The 22,436-nt window shown below is 35.1% G+C and overlaps 1 protein-coding gene across 3 annotated transcripts in view; it reads left to right on the top strand.

Annotated features, from left to right (window-relative positions):
- The window catches only part of ADAMTSL1 (ADAMTS like 1), a 1,092,747-nt gene that overhangs the window by 799,093 nt on the left and 271,218 nt on the right, over positions 1–22,436 (top strand). For all 3 annotated transcript variants that reach the window (XM_056805329.1, XM_056805328.1, XM_056805331.1), the window contains one exon: positions 14,732–14,968. In XM_056805329.1, the coding sequence (XP_056661307.1) occupies positions 14,732–14,968 (237 nt within the window). The remainder of the gene's footprint in view (positions 1–14,731; positions 14,969–22,436) is intronic.

The raw sequence follows: 22,436 nt of genomic DNA, 5'->3' as shown, positions 1-22,436 counted from the left end.
GGGTGGTCAGGAGATAAGCCTGTAATCCAGTAAAATATCTACCTCCCTGAATCTGGGAGGGGAGTATACTCTGCAGCTGAGCAGACATTACCCCCTCTTCTCATCAAACTCGATGCCTTACTCTGCCTTCCCCAACACCACAGGATCACTACTCCTCCCCCAGCCACTTATATTAGCCATCTATCTCTGCAATGCTGGACCAAAGCCTGGGCAAGGTTTCTTTGATGAAGGTCATACTTGGAGATATTTTTGTTCATGCACAGCTACCCACTCCTGTCTCTTAGGGAAAACAATGGGTAGCTACAGTCCAAAGTGAACAATATAATGAGGATTCAGTTAGAAAAATTCCAGACCCAAATCTCAAGCTAACAGTAGGAGGTTTCTCACAGATCAGGCAGGGTGAAGGTAAAGAGAGAGTTGCTGAGGTCTTCTTCAACTTGTCTAGCATTGTGTTTATCTTTGAATTACTCCAGACAACATCCAGTCCAATTTTCATTTTGAGTGACTGACAAAAGCACCACATGTTTCAAGAAACAACTGGAGTCTCCATACTTGTTCTTCTTTGAAATCCACCAAGTTTATTCTTTTCCCATCTGTAAACAGAAACTTCTTAGGAACTCATTCTGTATCAGAGCTAAGCAGTAGTAACTGTTTAGCATGTATCCAGATGCCAAAATGTCTCCCATATACAAGCCCTTCCCATAACTTGACTCTCTCCCCCAAATATTTTGGCAAATACATTCAGCAAATAAGATTTTTAAAGATATACTTGTAAAATGAAATAGCATGCAGTGTTACTGAGACAATTGTGGTAACTACTTCAAATAAAAATCCACTAGTACTTTAAAGAAGCAAAATACACAGTTACAACTCCTTTATGTTACATTTAGGGGGATTACCTAAAATAGTTGTCATATATTAACTTGTAAATTTCAGATATTAAGAAGCCTTTAAGAGTTGATCTAAGAAATTTAAAGAAAAGAAATAGAAATATTTAAGAACCTCAAGTAGCAAATATGTGAAAAAGATTGGGAGGAAATGAAAAATATGGGGCTAGGGAGAGATAGTGGAAAGCAACCAAACCTGCAAATATCTACTAAGAATCAATATTGAAAAGTACATTTTCCTCCAAGGGGAAAAATGGAGCAATTAATTTAATTTTGCCCAGAGGAAAGCAAAAATATTTAAAACAAACTGTTTAAAATAATTTTATATAGATATAGTTTTCAATTTGTGGCTAGAAACATTCAGAAACAAGCCAGGGGACCAGCTATTATAGCATATTCTGTGATGGTGGGGTTTATCATTAATGAACACAATGAAATACTTGGGCTATTTTTAATATTGCTATACTATTTTCTCATTAGTCAAACATGCAGAAGCAGAACAGGGGAAGCCATTAATGAGTATTAAATGAATACACATTCAGGCCCCAAAGTAGTCATTAACTCACTGTTTTTATCCTAGGATATCTTTTATTACAAAGTCAAAAGTTTAGAAGTGACTAAGCTTCATATGAGATAAGAGATAAAGAAAGAGAGAGAGAGAAAGAGAGAAAGAGAAGAAAGAAAGAAAGAAAGAAAGAAAGAAAGAAAGAAAGAAAGAAAGAAAGAAAGAAAGAAAGAAAGAAAGAAAGAAAGAAAGAAAGAAAGAAAGAAAGAAAGAAAGAAAGAAAGAAAGAAAGAAAGAAAGAAAGAAAGAGAGAGAAAGAAAGAAAGAAAGAAAGAGAGAACGAAAGAGAGAAAGAGAGAGAAAGGAAGAAAGAGAGACAAAGTGAGAGAGAGAAAGAGAGAGAGAGAGAGAAAGAGAGAGAGAGAGAGAAAGAGAGAAAGAAAGATGAGACTCATATAAGGTTTGGGTAGGATCATAATATTTATATCTGGGAGTTTTGAGATCCTTTAGTCCTATTAACACAGGGGAAAGGAAACTGGAGTCTGAAGAATGGACATTATTTGGTCAATGAAGTCACATAGGTAGCAAGTAGCAAAACTAGATTCCAACCTAAGTCCTCTGGGTCTAAATACAGTGCAATTTCCACTGTCTCATGCTGCCTCAGGATCCAGTCATTTAATCATGATGTCCAGAAAAGTATGCTTTAATTTTCAAAAAGGAAGGGGGAAATCAAGGCTGCATTCCAACCCACTTTTATGGAAGTATCTCTTATTACTCCTTTCATGGACTGATTCTGCCTTTCAGCCATATTGGACTACCCTGTTCTCCTGAACTTTCTGCCTCTCTGTGTTCCTCTAAACCATTTTCCTTGCCTGAAATTCACTCTTTCCTCATCCTCAACTTCAGAATTCTTATCTTCTGCCTGGCTTCAGCTCAAGCATCACCTCCTCTGTGAAGTTTCCCATGATTCCCAGGCACTAATGTTCTCTTCTTCATACTACCTTCTATTTATCTATCAATGTTCACATTGTTTACTCCAGTAGAATGTATGTCATTTGACAGTAGGAACTGTCTTGTTTTTTTCTTAATACTTCTTGGCCTCCTGCTTAGTACCTTAAACATAGTGGATGCTTGATATATTAAATGAAAATGAATTGAATGAGCTTTCCTCAAAAGTGACATAACCACTCAGGGTCAATGTTTTTTCTTTCTTGTATTCATTGTAATCTGTTGGAGACTTACAACATAATGGTTCTTACAGTGTAATAGGATTGTCTCTATATAGCCTGTCTAGACAGGGCAGGGACCATGTCTGCGTATTTTCACTGCACTTCAGCTAACAGAGCCGTTCACAAATAGGCTCTTAAATCCACAATTTAGAAGATGATAATGATACTTCTTAGGATTGCAAACATTATTTACTGGATATTAAAGGCCAAAAGTTTTTTGAAATGAATCTTGGTATCTTGACATTAAACAAGCACATTGTCTGGACATTAAAAACTACTTTTGAAATTGTAAATAAATTAAACCAAGATTTTGTTTCTTAAATATCACTTCATTAAATTTATATGACATGCATTTATATATGTGTGTATGTATGAGTATGTGTATGCATGTATTTATGGAGTGAGAAATTTCAATCAACTTTTTACATAGAGTAGGCACAGATCTCTTCTCAACTTTTTTATATGAAATGATAGTAATGTGGAAAGATCACTAAATCTGGAGTCAGAACATCTCCAATTCTGAGGTGCAAGGATTTGAGGTCCTGCACTAGAATCTCAGCTGTGTTATTACTGCCTTGTGAACTTGGGCAAGTTGCCGCACTTCTGTGGGCTTAAAGTTTCCTCACCTGTAAAATGAAGGTTTTAGATTAAATTATGTCAGAGATCCCTTCTAGCTCCAAATCCCAGGATCCTATGAAAATTCAAGCATTTGGCTGAATTGTTTTTATTTTTTACAAACTTAGTAATGTCAAATGTATCTTTTGTTTTTGATATCACCTAAATTTCCCTTTAAATCCTCCCTTCCTCCCTCCCTGAAGGTCACCACTTCCAACAAACACTTTGTCTTTTCACAAAATAAAAAAAAAAGAACAAGAGGTAAAGGAGAAAAACTATCAACACCAATCAGTATACTAAAAAATCTGACATTATATGCATGGTCCATACACATGAACCCTCACTCCCCCACATCTTCAAAGGATTGGAAAGAAGAGTGGAAAGTGTCTTCTCATATTCCTTCTTTTAGACCATGATTATTCCTTATAATTTTTCATAATTCAATTTTATTGCTTTTTTTCCTTTTCTGTTTCCATTTTTCTTTCCATTTACATCAGTGGTGTCAAACTCAAATAGAAGCAGGAGTTCTAAACAATAGAGAACAGTCCCTGAGGGGCCACATATTGACTTAGAAAACCAATTATTAACACTATATTCTATTATATTTTTATTTATTTAATTAAATATTTCACAATTATATTTTTAAGTTTAGGCAAAGCATAAGAGTTTTACATTTTTAACACCCCTGATTTACCTTATAAGTCATTGTGTATATTGTCTTCTTACTTTGCATCCCTTCATGTAAAGCTTTCCATCAATTCATGTAATTCTTTCTCTTATTTTCAGTATTCATTATATTCATCATTTTTTACAATTCAATAATAATGATATTTCAAAGAAAATGTGTTGCCTACTTTTTGAATTGGAAAATAGAAAGTAAATTGTTGATATACTATCAGGGGCAGAAAGGAATGACTGAGTCAGGAAGAACTAGTTTCAAGTCCTTCCTCTGACATATACTAGCCATGTGACTCTGGAATGTCAGGTAACCCCTCAGTGCCTCAGGCAACTCTGTAAGACTATAAATTATAAAGCAGTTTTCAATATGCATAAATAAAGTTTCCATACTGGGAGTCTATTACACTAAGGAAATTACAAGTCTTGACTACATTTAAAAAAAATAGTACTTATAAACTCTGGAAAATCAAGAGTTCCACTAAGGAGGCTCTCACTTTACTTAAAAGACAAACTTACTCCAATTGTTGAAACAAAATGCCATAGTAAAGAGAAATAAGGAATACTAGAAATATTCCTAAAAGCCTTAAATTAGCAATTATTATAGTGCTGAAAACCATAGGGATGAAGGATAAATAGCATTTCTGATTCATTCTTAGGTATAATCCTAAGAAATATAACATGAGCCTTTGATATATAGAAAGATCATTCTACTCCTTCTCTAGTGTGTTAACCTGATAATTAGACAACTCAAGGAGCGTTGTTTTCCCACTCTCTCATTGTGACTAAGGTCAAATCATTCATGTTAACTTTTCTGAGTGTCATTTTTAATCATCTGTAAATTAAGGATTAAGAACATTATACCTACCTATTTTTATACATAAGAACTTCAGAGATCATTACTGTGAGTGTTCATTTTTCCTAATGTAGATTGCAAACACTTTATGACTTAGGAGATAGTGTTGGAGAGTTGCTGGAGGCACTTAGTACAGTGTCCATCACATAGTGCAGTGGTTCTCAACCTGTGGGTCACAACCTGGCAAAGGACCAAAACACAGAGGTCACCTAAAGCCATTGGAAAATACATATTTCTGATGGCTTTAGCCACTGAGAAATCGCGCTGCTTTATAGCAAAATCTTGGAAAGAACGGGGACCCTGTTGCCCGCACATTGTACTAATATTAGTTACCTATCAGCAACCCTACCCCTATGAGGGGCAATGGATTTACCCTGTTGCCTGGAGACTGGACTCAAACAGAGACCCAGAGAGAGCACCCAGGCGCTGCCTCCTGAGGGGTTAAGAAAGAGTCCTGGAGTGGATAACTCCTGGAGCAGAAAACGGAGCTGAGTAACCCCAGCAAAGTGAAGCCTCGGCTCAAGCTGGAGGGAGATGACGGGACTTACTTCCCGTCCCAGCGCTCAGGCTGCCTCCTGCTGGATTAATATTTCTCAACATATAATTAAATATTGTTTTTGTGATTAATCACTATGTTTAAATTATATTTGATTTGTAGCAATGAGAATACATAATGCATATCAGGTATTTACATTCCAAATCATCACTATAGCAAAATTACAGTTTTGAAATAGCTACCAAAATAATTTTTTGGTTTGGGGTCACCGCAACATGAGGAAGTGTATTGTGGGATCAAGGCATTAGAAAGGTTGAGAACCACCGACATAGTGGGTACTCTAAAAATGCTTATTCCTTTCTCCTTCCCAACAGAATTCATTATCTTGTGGCCAACTTCATGATGAGCTTCTCAATCTTTGCTAGGCTGATCCTTGGATGATAGTTCTAGTCTAACTCCAGAACCAAACCATGCCCTTTCTAAGTCAATAATACTTGACCAAGCTTGTACTCCTCTGGCATGGCCTTTGAGAACCCAGCATCATCTCCACCTAAGATAGGTATCATTACTGCACTTCAGTTAACTTGTCTGTAGGAAGTAGATATGTTATAAAGAAGTGTATAGAAACATGTATGTTTGTTTATATATAGCATATATGTACATGTTTCTACCACAAATGAGTTAGTTTATACAGATATACGCTTTATATATTAGATATACACATTTATATAATATATATAGTTGTCTCTGATTCTATGAAGAATAATATACAGAAATGTCAAGGTGTAGCTGATAAGTCATTGGACTTATTGGGAGGATACATTAGGAGTGCTGGAGTTCTCATATACTTATTAGTTATTTGATCCTAGGTAAGTCCTTACCTATAATATGAGTGGGTTGGTTTTGTTGGCCACCAAGGTCTCTACCAGATATCAATCTATGGTCCTTCAAATTTAGAGGTAAAAACTGGTAGCTTACAATTAAGAAAATGAAATGGGGGAAAGCTAAAAAGATGGATGAATATATTTTTAAATGTCTAGAGATGACATCTTGTCTTTTAGGCTCCTTTTCCAGTAATTTATTGATGTTATCAGACGTCAACTGACTCTAAGTAGAACAACATTTATAGTCTGGCACTCATCAAATAGCTTTTATAAAGCAGCCAAGTTAACAGAACAAGTTAGTTGTTAAATACTTGCATCAGAGGCAGAAGAGAATTTATCCTTATGGAGGAAAATTTCCACTTTAACAAGGTAAAAAGAAGAAAAAAAGGAAAAAGACAAAAAACTCCTTTTGGCCTTGTTATTATATGCTATATTTTTTCAAAACCATTTTAAAGGTCTATTGAATGCTTCTACCTTAGTTGCCTTGATATAATCTTTTACATTTCACCCATTAAGTAAACTTTGAAAATCTGACCTTATTTTGTCCCATACTGTAATCTGATATACCTATCATCATCAGGGGACATCTGGGATTCATCTTATCTTTTCCACTGCCTAGTTGATTAACCAGAAATTGTTTTGAATTGGATTCATATATGGCAGCACTCCATGGACTTTATGAATTATAGTGAGGGCAAATAAAAGGTCAGGTTTTGTTTTTGTGTTTTTTAAGAAGGAAGCATTAACATTGGAATTAGGTGCTTTAAAGTTCTAAAGAAAAAGTACTGTTACTGGAATAGTGGAAATGGGGCACTGATAGGGACTTTATATTCTTTTAAATAAACTAAATTTTCATAAAGAAGTCCTTTCCTAATAGCATGACCCAGAGCTTTAGCTAAGACTGTTTTATTCACAGATCTTTTCCTCCTGTGTGTCCAACTGATTCTTTGATGGCTGCCCACTGCTCCATGTCTACCCCCAGCTTTCTCAGTGCATCTTTTCCTTTTTGAGTGCATATCTAGAAAACTTGAGAAGAGAAAGTTTGGGAAATTTTTACTTCAATACCTTATATGCCATGCATCATCCTGCCAAATTATATCTTTTTTTTTTCCTGGGGAAGAAGGGAGAAAGTGTCATTAGGAAAGGAAAAGAAGGCTTTTCTGTAAGTGCCTGAATATTTTTTTTCTGCACAAGGGCAATACAAGGAGTTAAGAATAGACAGAAGACACAGAATTTGAATTCAAAGGAAACTCAGAAGCAATCTGATCCCTCCCATACCTGATCAATAATGCTACCTACTTTCTACAGATCAGTAGCCTGGATATCCAGCTTTTAACTAAAGACCTCCAAAGAGGGAAATTAGCTGCATCCTGAGGTAATCCATTTCAAAGGATTAATAGAATTAATCACTTTAAGTCCCTTTTTTGTAGGAATTCAGTTATTCTTTACAACAAACTTCAGTAAGTAAATATTAAAATAATAATTATCTATATTCCTTATTATATGCTCAGTGTACCAGATTTAAGGTTCTTTGAGAGTAGAATTTCATCTTCTATTTGCTCTGTATAATTTTATATCCCATATCCACTATTGGAAAACAACATCTCATGATCAGAGTGAATGTCTAGTGATCATATGTATTGTAAACTGAGGTATGACTGACAGTGCCTTGGAAGCTATACATAAAACTTGTCCAAACCTGTTTCTGAGACAGGTGTAAAATTCTTTCAGTTCTGTATGACTTGCTCTCTGTCTGTCTGTCTCTCCCCCTCCCTTTCCTTCTTTCCTCTCTTTAAAAAAAAAAGAAAGAAAGAAAGAAACAGGAAATATGGATGCGACAACAATGCCTTTACTTGAGTTTCCGATTTGCAGTTGGGTGAATTAACCCAGCTGCATTTTGGGTTCATCAAGTGTCTTGAACTATGTTTCAAATGTTTTGGGTCCAACAAAAGTTCCTTTAGCCAAGTCCTTCTTCCCTTAATTTTTAAACATGTGTATTTCAAGGGAAATTTGATTCATATGTTTCTGATTCATTTACACTTAAATCATCAAAATGTTATTTTGTAAGAGCTATTTGATGTCCAAGAAGCTTTCTGAACCTGTTTTATAAGCCTTCTTAAGTCTTTTTTTTTTCTTAAAGCAGGAAGTTGCATTTTGCCAAGTACAAATAAACTCAAACATTACAAAGGTTCGAGTTCAGTTTTCAACTCTGAACTCCAGGTTTTAAGTGCATTCTCTACTTAGCAAAACATATTTTCCCACCCTTACAAAAACATAGATAGAAGGAAAGACCATTGTGGGATTGCAATGGAGAAAAGGTCTTCTTGGGCATTGTGACCCTCCAGGTTCATAAAGCTTGCAACAAGTCATGGCCCAAAGCCACATATGAGGTGCAAATGTCTATCTCTTTGCCTACTGAGCCTCTCTTATGCTTTCTTTCCGTCTGTTTTACTTCTTCTGTCACAAAAGCGAAAGTCTTAAATGTATTAACTTTTCAATTCTGTCATTTTTAGTATCCTGTAAAGTTGTTACTTTTGAGCCATGTTTATTTAATTTGTTTTCAGATTCAAAGGAATCAAGAAATTCCATGGAATAGTTTAAGTTTACTTAAATAGATAAAGCTTTCAGCCCTGGAGGTGCTGCTTGGGGGAGGGAAGGAAATTCTGCATCCGTACACATACACACACACACACACACACACACACACACACACACACACACACATACACACACACACACACACACTCTCATGTGTGCCTGTATGTGTTTTAATAAAGCTACAAAGCAGAGTGGCTGAACCAAACAGAAGGATCTGATTTGGCACTCTGAGTTGCATTATGAGTCCAGTAATTAAACCTGACTCTGCTTTCATAGGCAGAAGAATTCAGAAAATGATCTCTACTGTATATTATGTGGTCTCTTTAATTTTTTATCCTTACTTCTTGGATGAAAAGCAAAATCAACTGCTTGCATCACCTTTTAATTGGTTCATTGCCATTTCCAGATAATTGAGGCAAAAGTATTGAGGGACTTGGAGTCTGCTTGATCCAAATAATTGCATGAATTCTCTACTTTACCTCATGTATTTAGACATGACCTCACCGTCACTGTTGTATGGATAAGTAATAAAATGCCTTGTGAAATTTCAGGATGAAAAGTGGCCTGGAAATGCCAAACACTGATCTTGATACCATTATTAGCAATATCATCATTATAAAAACCGCTGTCCTGTATTATTAGAGGTCATGTAAGAACCAAGAATTCCAAATATTTCATTTGACCATTTCAAAGCCATATGCAAAATCATTCAAGCCTCCTCACTCAATTTGTTTCCCAACCATGAATAATCTACTTGCAGTATTCTTTCTCTTCAGTACCTGTGTTTCAATATTCTGGGGGCAGATGTAATACTTCAGGCATCCATGACTTCATTGGCATCAGTTCTCCTTCAATTGGCCCACATCAAAATCCATAATAGATGGATTTAATGATTTGCTATGCCTGAAAAAATTCATCATGTGGTGATGAGCCTCTCTGAACTTATCTGGCCTGATCCTCAGGTGACAGACAGGCAAACAGAGATTGCATTACAAGACCTGTGCTTGAAGACTTTCCAGCTTGATAGATTCTGTCATAGCTTGTGTTTCACTACCATAGCCATCAGTTTTATATTTCTGCATCATTGAGGCACTGAAGGAATTTTAGTGAAAATATGGACAGCAAAAGCAAAAGATCTTTGCAATTATATGCTTGTCTTGCCTAAAAAGAACATCAGCTACTTGGTAAATGGCTTAAGTATTAGAAAAATCATGGAATTTTTTTAGAATAGGCAGTATTTTATTCTAGGAGTAGTCATTTAAATATAAAGTAAATTTCAGGGAAAAGGAAACCTCTATTCCAGAGCTCTCAGAATCACAGTTTCTGTATGATTGTAGATCTAGAGCAGGGTAAAGCTACAAAAGGCCATCTAATCCAAAGCATTTATTTCTTGTTTTGGTAACCATTCTCCTTTTCCTTGCTTCTACCACCACCACCCCCCCTCCAACATCACTATCTCTTTACAATGATTCATTTTACCTACACACCAATAGAAGCCTACTGTGGAACAAAGGAGATAGCTAAACAAAGCAAATCAACACATTGTCCTTGTCTAATAATTTATGTACCTAAAGTCCATCAACTCTCTGTTTGGTAAAGGGAAGTAGGCTTCAATATTTGTCATCAGAATTTTCTTTGCTGTGTAGATGCTTAACTCTTTATTTTCCTTCCCAGCAAGACTCCCCCCTCCAAAAAAAAAAAAAATCATAGTCCCTAATCTATGATCCTGTGAATTCGGTGATTCCCTAACCTGTCAATTAAATGCAGTGACCAAATTTCTGATTTCCCTTAATATCACTCTAAGTGTCAAGCACATCCTTGTCTGCTCTAATTGGTGCTACGAGGGAAGGTGAAACAGCTCTTTTCCCAATCTTTCTTCTCTGATTGTACAGATACAAGATTTCTAACACCTCTGTAGTCATTTCCTTTTAATTTTTTTCCCAAGCTAAAATACCAAAAAAAGAACCTTTATATACACAAAGTAGAACACAAAAACAGTATTCTATTTTTAATTATTTTTTCAGTTTCAAATTATTTCCCTTTTACTAGTCCTTCCGCTACCCACTGAGAAGACAATAAATATGAAGTCATTCAATATGTTCCTATTACAATTAAATTAAATTATTAATTATTTAAATTAAATTAAATTAAAAAGAAAAATAAATAAATACAGAAACAAAAATATGCCCCATTCTGCACTCAGAGTTCATCAATTCTCTATGGAGGTAGCTAGAATGTTTCTTCATGAGTCCTCTGCACTTGTAATGAATCATTGATTCATCACTGATTAATTAGGGTAACTGAGTCTTTCAGAATTGATTATCTTTACTATGCTTCTGTTACTGTGTACATTGGCCTCATTCTGCTCACTTCCCTTTGTATCAGTTCATATAAGTCTTCCCTGGTTTTCCTGAAACCATCCTTTTCATCATTTCTTACAACACAGTACTATTTCATCGCAATCATCACCAAACCCATTAAGCCATTCCTCCACTGAGAAGCATCCATTCATTTTCCAATTCTTTGCCACCACAAAAAAGTTGCTGTGGTTTTTTATTTATTTATTTATATATCCTTTTCCTTTTTCTTTGATCTCTTTGAAGTATAGACTTAATAATAATATTACTAGGTCAAAGTTTTAGTCCTTTGGGCATAGTTCCAAATTTTTCTCCAAAATGATTGGACCAGTTCATAGCTTCACCAGCAGTGTATTAATGTCTCTATTTTCCCAAATCCCCTCCAGTATTTGTCATTTTCTTTTTCTGTCACCTTGACTAATATGATGGGTGTGAGATCATATCTCAGGGTTGTCTGAATAATTATTAGTCATTTAGAGCATTTTATAGTACTACTTTAGCTTTGATTTCTTCTCTGAAAATTACCTATTCATATCCTTTGAACATTTATCAATTAGGAAATGGCTCTTATTTTTATGTTTTTGGTTTAGTTCCTTACATATTTCAGAAATGAGACCCTTGTGAGAGAAACTTGATGTAAAATGTTTTCCCTAGCCTACTTTCCTTTTAATTTTGACTACATTGATTTTGATTGTGAAAAAGCTTCTCAATATAATCAAAATCATCCATTTTACCTCCCATGATGCCCTCTTTCACTTTTTGGTCCCAAAACTCTCCCCTTATCCATAGATCTGAAGGGTTTTTTTTCCTTGTTCTTCTAATTTGCTTATATCACCCTATATAAATCATGTGCATACTTTCAGCTCATTTTGGTATACAGATGATCTATGCTTAATTGCTGCCATAATGCTTTCCAGTTTTCCCAGCAATTTTTGTGAAATAGTGAATTCTTGCTCTAGTACCAAGGATCTTTGGGTTTATCAAACAGTAGGTTACTATGGTTTTTCTTCTCTATTTTACATAACTAGTCTATAATTTTAATCTAATACCAGTTTATTTTAATGATTACTGCTTTGTAGTAGTTTCAGATCTAGTTTTGCTAGACTACTTTTACTTTTTTTTATTGATTCTCTTGATATTTTTTACCTTTTACTATTCTAGGTGAATTTTGTTAATAATTTTATAATAATTCTTTGTAATTTTGATTGGTATGACCCTTAATAATCTTTCCTTTGTCAGGAAGTTGGTAGCATGCTTCATCATACATCTTTTAGAATTATGTTTGGTTATTTCATTATTTAGAGTTCATAAGTCTTTTAAAGTTGTTTTTCAATACAATGTTTCTGTTTGTATCTAAATTGTTCTGATTCTGCTTTCTTTCCTCTATCAGTTCATATTATCCAGGATCCTTTCAAGTAGTTTGTTTTGTCATTTCTCAAGGTGGAATAATTTTCTTCATATCCATATACAACAATGTATTCAACCCCTCTCAATTATCTTAGACAATTTAAAGCACACATTTAGAGTCTAAAATGTCTTTCTCATGGATTCATTGGTTTTTGTTTGGTCTATTAGGGTTTTCAGGGATTCTATTTCTTGAGTTGGGTTTACTATTTTTTCTTCCAAGCAACTTGTACTTCTGAGTTCTTTCTTCTAGAGTTTTTATTTTATTTTGTATGTTGCTTCATTTCTTTTAGGTATTCATGTAGTTCTAATAAAAGATTCTTTTTTTCCCCCTTCAAGTATCTACTTATAGTTATTGGAGAAGCATTTGCTAGGGAGAAGGAGGAATCTCGTGATTTGAAATAACTTTTGATATCATTCATGGCTTTCCTTGATTTACTCATTTCTACAAATTTAATTCCTAAATTGGGGTGTTTATGCCAGGATTAGCCTCTGTTGGGCTTTGGGTGAGGTTATAATCCCTGTTTGGTCTCTCATTGAGCCCCCTCAATTTCTGGGTTTACTTTTGCAGCCCAGAGTTAGGTTTCCTGGATCCTTGTGCCTCTTTATAGATCATCAGGGTCCCATCCAGCATCTCTGAGCAGAGTGTTCAGGACCTCAGAGTCCCAGACCCTAAACTATCCTAGTCTGAATGTCAAAGTCATTATCATTCTTTATGACTTCCAGGATCTGCTTCCCTGTGCTTTCTGGGCTTAGGGACAGAAGGAAGGGGAAGAAACTTTATTCTTTATGCCTTTGGGCACAGAGCCTTAAAAACTACAGATATCCCTGACCCACCCCTGGTCCTAATTGGAGGCTCCCTAGAACCTACACTGGCTTTGCTCAAACATCTCCTTTCTTGTTGCCCTTGGGCTTCTAATAGACTATGCAATTCTGGGGTAGAAAAAAAAAGTACTGTAATCTCATTGGACTCCTTTGTCATTATTTGGTTTGATCTCAACTTTATTATTAGGCTAGATTAGATATGAAGGAATTAGACAGTCTTCCTCCTAATCAGGCAGCTCTTTTATCTGGCAGTCTCAGCCTCCTTAATTTACTGATAAGTAAACTAAGGCCCAAGGGGTTTAGATGATTTGCCAAAGGTCACAAATGAAATGAACATTGAAAGCACATCTTGAACACAGTGCCTATGACTCCAGAGCTAATGACCTTTCCATGGTACCAAGGCAGAATCATAAAAACATAGAGTCTTAATACTGATATCCATATTTAAAACTATATAAAATTTGTTTTTTACCTACATATATTCCTGCAGATGTGATCTATCAATCAGAAAAAAGTATGATTGTTGTCTTTTCAAACTTTTTTTCTCTTCTTTGAGTTGAAGCAACTCAAATATAAACAAGCCTTCTCTTCCTCTGTCTTTTGATTTTTTTTCTTCTTTCTGGGAAAAGTGGTTCAAAAATTACAAAGAAATCTGTAAATAAGGTAAATTTTGATGTCACTAAAATAAACAACTACCATATTTCAGAAAAGTTTTCAAGTTGGAAAAGATCTTAATTATCATCTTATTCAGACCTCTTACATTTGTGTTGTTTTTTCACACCCTACAAAAACAAATGGGGCAGCCAGAAAGACTCATCTCTGTGAGTTCAAATTGGCCATAGACCCTTACCAGCTGTGTGATCTTGGGCAAGTCACTTACTCTGTTTGCCACAGTTTCTTCTTTCATAAAATGAGCTGGAGAAAAAAATGGCAAACCCCTGCAGGATCTTTGCCAAGAAACTCCTAAATGGGAAGAGTCAGACATGACTGAAAACAACTAAACAACAAAGGAAAATTGAAACAGAATTACAGTTAATAAACCAAATGGCCAAGTGCATTCAGCAAACATTTGTCAAGTATCTACTATGTAGCATTTCTAGTGCTACAAAGATTTTTTTAATAGCATAATACTTTTGTACACACAGACACACACACAAATACACACACACATTAATCTCCCGAATCCCTAATGCTCCTTTCCAAGAACTAAATAATCATATCATCTCTCTCATGAGAATGGAAAAGTGCAATCTGTATTGACCAGTGACCTTGTTTTGTTCTATTTGTACTTTATAAAGGCCAAACAGCTGCAACATTTTTATAAGGACAGGGATGACCCCAAATTTACTAGTTTGGAATGTGCTCCTAACCCTCTGCTTTTCTTCTTCTTGCCTCTCCAGGACTGCCCTCCAGAAGCAGGAGATTTTCGAGCCCAGCAGTGTTCTGCTCACAATGATGTCAAGTATCATGGCCAATTGTATGAATGGCTACCTGTGTCAAATGACCCCGACAACCCATGTTCTTTGAAGTGCCAGGCCAAAGGGACTGCTCTTGTTGTTGAATTAGCCCCTAAAGTTTTAGATGGTACAAGATGCTACACAGAATCACTGGACATGTGTATTAGTGGTTTATGTCAAGTAAGTATTGAGTCTTTAGTTCATGATATTTACACTTCCCTCACCCCATGGGTTTATAGAAACGCCCCATGATTTCTCTCAAGTTCACCTAGTGTTTCCTTTATCCAGTGTTTCCTATTTTGGCCATTAAATTATGTTTAGGCTGAAGAATTAAAATATAAGGTGCTATAGTAAGAGGAAGGACTTTTTAACTCCATATGATTTCTTTCTTCTATAAATATTCTTTTTAGTTCTTTGGTACTTGTTTGTTCATTTTACTGTTGCCTTTTTTTTAATTCATTCATTATCCCTAACATTGAATCCACCCTTTTATCAGTAAGAAAAATAGCTAATTAAAATGATCTGAAAGCATATATGAAGTCTGTCCCGTTCTCAGTCATCCTTTTCTTTAACAAAAGAAGAAAAACTCACTTCTTTATCTATTCTCTAAAACCAAAGTCAAACATTGCATTGAATCTGACTTTACCTTTCTTTTGGCATCATATTCCTTTACATTTGGATCATAAAAATATAGATTTTTGAACTAGAAATAATCTGAGAGGTCACCTAACCTAACTTCTTTAATTTATATGTGAAGAAACTAAGACTGAGGGAGATTAAATAGCTTGTCCAAAATTATAGAGGTAATGAATAGCACATATAAAATATGAATCCCAGTTTCCAGACTCCAAAATGAATGCTCTTTCCATGGTATCACAGTGCCTGATATTCTTCTGATGATGTTCTTTTTTATTCTCCAACAATTCATATTTTCCCAATTTCTCTGAATTCCTTTAATTTGCTTTTCTATTATAGTATAATATTTTATTCAAAGAGCATAATATTTGATTTGTTCAGACAGTCCCCATTCCATTGGCATCCATTTTGTTTATAATTCTTTACTACCCCAAAAGTTGTACCTATGAATATTTTCATGAACTTGGCATCTTTCACTCTGCCTCTGATGACAATGGGGCACATATAGCCAGTAATGAGTTAAAGGATGCAATCAATTTATTGCTTTTCTTATTTGGTTCTAAAATATTTTCAAAAATGGTTAGACTAATGCACATCCCTCCTAACAGTGTATTATTATATTTGCCTTGCCACAAGCCCTCTAACATTACTATTTCTTTTTTTCATCTTTTCCAATTTGATGAGTCCAAGGTAACACTAAGTTGTTTTAATTTATACTTCTCCTTAGTAATTTGGAATGTTTATTTTGTATGATTGTTTCTTGAATTTCTTTTGAAAACTTCATAAATTTTGATCATTTATATATTGGGAAATGTGTTAGTTTTAATTGTTTGTCTCACTGTACTAAAATTGCCACATTTCTGCCTTGGAACCAATACTTAGTATTGATTCGAAGATGAAAGGTAAGGGTTTAGAAAAAATCATAGGATCAAAGGGTCATCCAACTACAACTGAGAGAGATCACTGGATCCAATCCCTTCACTTTACAGATGAGATAACAGTTTCAGAGAGATTAAATGATTTGCCCATAGTTATCCAACTAACTTTACAGAGACTTAAGTGGGCAGAATAACAAAGAAAATTTGAAATCATTGAATCTTAGATTTAGAAGGACCCTGTGGAAGGCAGAGAGCCAAGGCATAAACAGTAGGGAAGGAGAGGCAGCAAAGCCAGACAGTGAAGAAAGAGTCCAAGAGCCCAGAAGGGGGGCAGGAGCCAGGCTTCTGGCCTTCCTCTTAATACTCTGAGGCAGAAGAGCCAAAGGAGAAAATAAGTCCCCCCTCCCGAGTTTCTTGGCTTGTACTTTCTGAGGCCTAGAATCAAACTGGAAGCAGAAAGAAGGGAAGAATCAGATTCCCTACATCATCCCAGGACAGAGCTCCAAAGGACCAGCATGGAACACAGGTAGAATCTCTGGCTCCCTTACCCAAAAGGTGCAGGCAGGTCCTGAGCCCAAGCAGTGACCTGCTCTCTAGGCTCTGGTCTCCCTCAGTAGTTACCCCAGAGTGTCCTGTCCAACCCCTATAATTCATACCCAATTCTCTCATTTATTATTTGCTTTGTAAAGATATCCATTACTTTGTGTTTGCTATTTAATTCTAATTTAGTGCCATGTCTTCCAAACCAATTTTGCTTTATCTGATCTTGGTTTCTTCAAGTAAAATAAGGAATAGAATAGTATTAGGTGATTTTGAAGGTTCCAACTCTAAATTCTCTATTTCCAAGTTAGTGGGTTAAAAGGTACATCTCTAAATATCATGTTCACATTCTCTTCCTCTTCATTATCATAACTTCCTTTGACCAATTAATTTTGTTCCATCATTAACTAAATTATATCCTAGAGGAATGATTTAATGAGCCTTCATAAAGTAAGAATTTTATTCTCTTCTTACAAGCAGCATCAGACATATTAATGTGGCCTTGCATGGGCTATATGATTATTGACCACAAGATAATTGTACATTTTAAATTAAAAATATCAACTATTAAACCAAAAATGAGACATTACAATTGTAAAACACAGAGATGGTTTTGACTTGATAGAAAAAAAAAACTTTTAAATAACTATTTTCTGAAAATGTGCTATTTTTAAAAATTGAACAAAATATGTTATAGAGAGTTGATGCCTCTCAAGGCTAAAATATATTTCTTTTTCTTTAACATTTTCCTCCTTTCAATTAATTACATGTAGAAATAATTTTGACAGTTATTTTATGATGTTTTATAATTCCAATTCTTTTCCTCCTCAGAAAGTAAATAGTATGATATAGGTTATGTTAATGTTTTTATGAAATATATATTTTCATATTTTTCATGCCAGGAAACAAAACACATATCACACATACAATAAAAACTCATGAAGGAAATAAAGGAAAAGATAGCATGCTTTGATCTGCAATCAGATTCCAACAGTTCCTTCTTTAGCTATTCTAGATAGCATTTTTTAAAAATCATTAGTCCCTTGAGGCTGTCTTAGAATGTTGTTTTGCTGCTAGTAGTTTTATACTTCACAGTTAATCATTATACAACATTCCCATTACTGTATATACTATTCTCCTGGTTCTGCTTGTTTTACTTTGTTTGCATCAGTTCATATGCCTTTCCAGATTTTTTAACTCATCCTACACTAGAACATTAGTACACTAGAATATAATTTTTTATGGGGCAATAGTATTCCATTCTAACTATATGCCACCACTTGTTCAGCCATTTCCTAGTTGATGGACATCCCCTCATTTTCCAATTATTTCACTCTACAAAAATAGCTGCTAAAATATTTTTGTACAAATAGATCCTTTCCCCTATCTCTGATTTCTTTGGGATACAGACCCAGTAGTGATATTTCTAGGTTAAAGGGTATGCACAGTTTTATGGCCCTTTGGGCATAGTTCCATTTTGTTCTCCAGAATGATTGAATTCATTCCCAGTTCTATCAAGGATGTTAGTGTCCTAATTTTCCCAAATCCCCTCCAACAAATTATCATTTTCTTTTTTGGTCATATTAGCCAAGATGATAAGCCTGAACTGGTTTCTCAGAGTTGGTTTAATTTGCATTTCTCATATCAATAGTGATTTGAGTTTTTCTAATATGATTATAGATAGTTTTAATTTCTTCATGTGAAAATTGCTTGTTAATATCCTTATTTCTTTTTCTAAGTAGTTATCTCTCTCTGGATAAACATTACCAAGGACTTTGGTGGCAAGAGCTTTCTTTTTGTGGCTTCGTTAGCTTAACTAATCAATCCAATATTTCTCAAACTGACACATGGAAGCCTGACACCCCAAGTTTTTTGTTGTTGCTGCTGTTGTTGTTGTTAAATGACTTTAGGTTGTTTGTTAAGTAGGCATCAAAAATTATCATTTTAGAGGATTTTGCTACAAGGTTCTTGATGAAGTTTCGTTTAAACTGAAGGGTTCTACCCATGTGGAAAAAATAGAGAATCATTGATCTAGTCCAGTGTGTGGGTTTTTAAATTAATATTCAGTAACTAAGTATAATATTTTAAAAGTTTTATTAATTACAACTAGAGTAAAACCTGCCTAACTTCACAATGAGAAAGAAGAGAGAAAGAGAGGAGTCACAGCAAACGTGTTAACACAAGGATGCAGGAAAGGGGGAAAAGGGGGAAAAAAGGATTCTAGGTAATACAGAAAGGAATTTTAGGTAATGTAGTTTTTAAGGGTTCAATAATTTCCAACAGACAAGTGTTTTCACTTTACTGATGAAAAACTGAGGCCCATAGAGATCAAGTGACTTACTTGAGGCCACATAGCAAGGTCTTAGCAGAATCAAAACTAGAATCTAGCCTTCCTGACTTCTAACAGGGTGCTAAAATTTCCATTAGAAAACTACCTTCCACACTTGCTGGTTCCAAAGGCAGTTTCTGGGAATCTTACCCAGTTAGTCTACCTCAGGTATCATATTGACTTTTTTTACTATCTTTTGAATATAGATAAAATATAATCTCATTCTTGTTCCTTTTCATTAACATGGATATTTGAGTTGACTTAATTTGATTTTGAAGATATTAGATCTCTTCCCAGAGTCTGTGTAAATTTCACTTCAGTATACTAAAGTATAATTATTATACTGTCTTTTAGGCCCAAGCCATAGGGTTGCCCCATAGGAGAAGCCACCTTTTAATAAGATCTTTTTAGTGCTTTGGTAACTAGAACTTCTGGGATGTATTCCAATTTGGGCTTGCCCTATGCACACTTTCCCTTGAGAGTGTTCTGTTACTGAACTTGAGTTAGAACTTTGTCTGGAGTAGTGTTGGTGTGAACTGAAAAGATGCCAGTTTTCTTAATAATGAGAGTAACAGGATTCTTAATTCTTGCTATAAAATGGAAGTGTCATAGTTTACTGCCATGTTCTGTGAAAGTCATGAGTGTCTTTTCTTCCCTTACTTTGCTTAATCCAAATTAATTTAAAAAATCGATTAAATTCTAGGGCAATGCTCTACCATCATAGAAACAAATAATTTTGTTACTTGTATCATGGTAATCCAAATATAAGCCACCTCCAAATATAGTCTCCTCTCCTAAAATGACATTTCTTTGAAAGAAAACAAAACATATGAAAACACACACATTAATTGCAGACCACACTTAGATTTTCAGTAAGTCAGTGATGACAGAAAAAAAAATGTATCTTTTGAGCCAATATAGTAGGCCCTCCAGTCATTATTTTGCCATTTAGTGTTATATTTTGTAGTTGAAAGAGCATAGTATTTGAACCAAAAGACTCCATATTCCCTAGTTTCCAAGTCTTACTAGCTAGATAACCTGGACCATTTCAACTGCCCTGGAGGTTTCTCATTTCTAAAATGGGAAAATAATAATAAACTACCTACCTTACAGTTTGTTGATAAGGAAATAACTTTGTACACTTTAAAACACTACAGAAATCAGAGTTGTTTTGCCCTCGTTGGCAAGGTTCTTCATTATTTTTCCCTTTTAATTTTGTGTGTATATATATTATCTTGTGCTGAGTGCCTACAATCATAGTTCCTTTAGCTAAAGACTGTATCTACCTCAAATATTCCAAACCCCAGTAGTGCTGAAAAAATGCTATTAATTGTACCATTTGCCATAGAGGAAAAAACATTTCATGGGAAGTCAAAAGACATGGAATCCTAGCTCTGCTGTTTTTAATTGATATGACCTTGGGTAAGCCCCTCACATGCATCTGGACTCCAGTTTCCTCCCCTGTAAAATGAAGAGGTGGACTCTAAGGTCCTGTCCAACAGTAAATCAATGAACCAACTCTACTTACTCTTTTGAAGGAGAGCAAGAATTTGAGGAAACATATCTTTGGTATGTGGCGTATGATGGCTTACAATTTCTACCAAGTGTGCCCCTCTAAACACTGCTTGGAAAATGAACCCTTCCTTCCCACTGATTTTAGTCACATAAACCCATCATCCTAAAATTAGTCTTTTGCTCTTGACTCACTTTTGTCCTTATGCCCTCTAGGCAATGAAATAGGAGATGAGTGATGCAACTTAGAGAACTTTCATTCTCTGACAATCAGAACAGCAGGAGTGCTATATGACTGGGTGGGAGTGAGGAAGGCTTGAAACTTCCTTTCTTATTTCCTTTCTTCTGCTTATACCCATTCTTTCAGATCTGAGGGAGTGGAACTGTGGCTGTTCTACCTTGGGTCCCACCAAGAGTACTTCTAAGTGAAGGCCCTTTAAGGAGTCTGAGATATACCTGGAACTCTTTCACAAAGAGTCAAAATCAATAAAAAGAGATCCAGAAAATATGATCAAAGAAATTAAAACACAAAGGCAACAGCAGTAAGAATTATAATATTCTGGCAGTAAGAAACCTTTCCTTATCCCTTGATAGGTAAGGGCTCTCTCTTTCTTAAAATGACTTTAATTACTTTAATTTGACATTGCCAGCCCCATGATGACAATTCCCAACCAAGTTCAGCTGAGCTACTGCCAGTAAGTTTTAGATGAATCTCTGTCTTTGCAGAAGAGAATGTTAAAGTTAAAAGGGAAACTAATGACAATCTAGACCATTATCTTCATTTTACTGATGAAAAAACTGACAGCTAGGCAAATCAAGTAACTTTTCTCTGCTATATGTCGACTTAGTAGCAGAATATGCAAATGTTTTGTTAATGTGCTTTGTCTTTGTTTATGTGGGGGGTGGGTATGTGTTGAATTTGCATTGTAGAAGGTAAGCTCCTTGAGATCAAGGGACTGGATTTTTATTGTTTTTGTCTTTAGAGTACCGGTGTCTAATATAGTGCTTGACACACAACAGATAATTAATATATTTTTGTTGAATTGAATTGAATTGAGTGAATTGAGTAAAAACCCTACATGAGGATTTTAGTACTTCCAGTTGCCCAGATTTGAGACCTAGAATTTAGTCTCTAAGCTGAATCTTGCCAGCACCTTACCCAGTCCCTCCACATCTGTACCAAGAGTAAATTCTAGACATCTCACAATCTCAGTCCTGGGAAGAACCTCTCAAGGCACCTAGGATAACTCATACCCCATAAAGAAGAAGAAGAATCATCTGCATAGCATCCTCATTAAGTGGCCATCCCCTCTCCACTTAACAACCTACCAATGATGGACAACTCACTAATCCGTGTGACATCCCACTCCATTTCTGGATACCTGTAATAATGAAGAAACTATTTACTCATTGCTCCAGTGTCTCTCTATATTCTTGGGCCAAGCAGAACATATTTAAACCTTCTTCCATGTGAAAGACTTTTGCATGCTTGAAAACAATTATGAAATCTGTTCTTTATAAGACAATTTCATTAGAACCATGAAATAAAATTAGGATTTGCTGTTGTCTTTGCACTTAAGTGAAGCTGCAGGGATTCAACACTATCCACAATTATTGCTATATCAAAAGTTGGCATTTTTAGGCTTAATATGTAAAAACTTCTAAGAAATGTGTTATACAAGATTTCAGGACATCAGCAACTTCAAAGCTTTGAAATTTTGCTATTGAAGAAAAAAATTATCATGTTCATTTT

This window comes from Monodelphis domestica, chromosome 7 (genome assembly GCF_027887165.1).
Source record: "Monodelphis domestica isolate mMonDom1 chromosome 7, mMonDom1.pri, whole genome shotgun sequence".
Classification (NCBI taxonomy): Eukaryota; Metazoa; Chordata; class Mammalia; order Didelphimorphia; family Didelphidae; genus Monodelphis; species Monodelphis domestica.
Note: the sequence above shows the minus strand (reverse complement) of the source record. Positions and strands in the feature narration are given on the sequence as shown.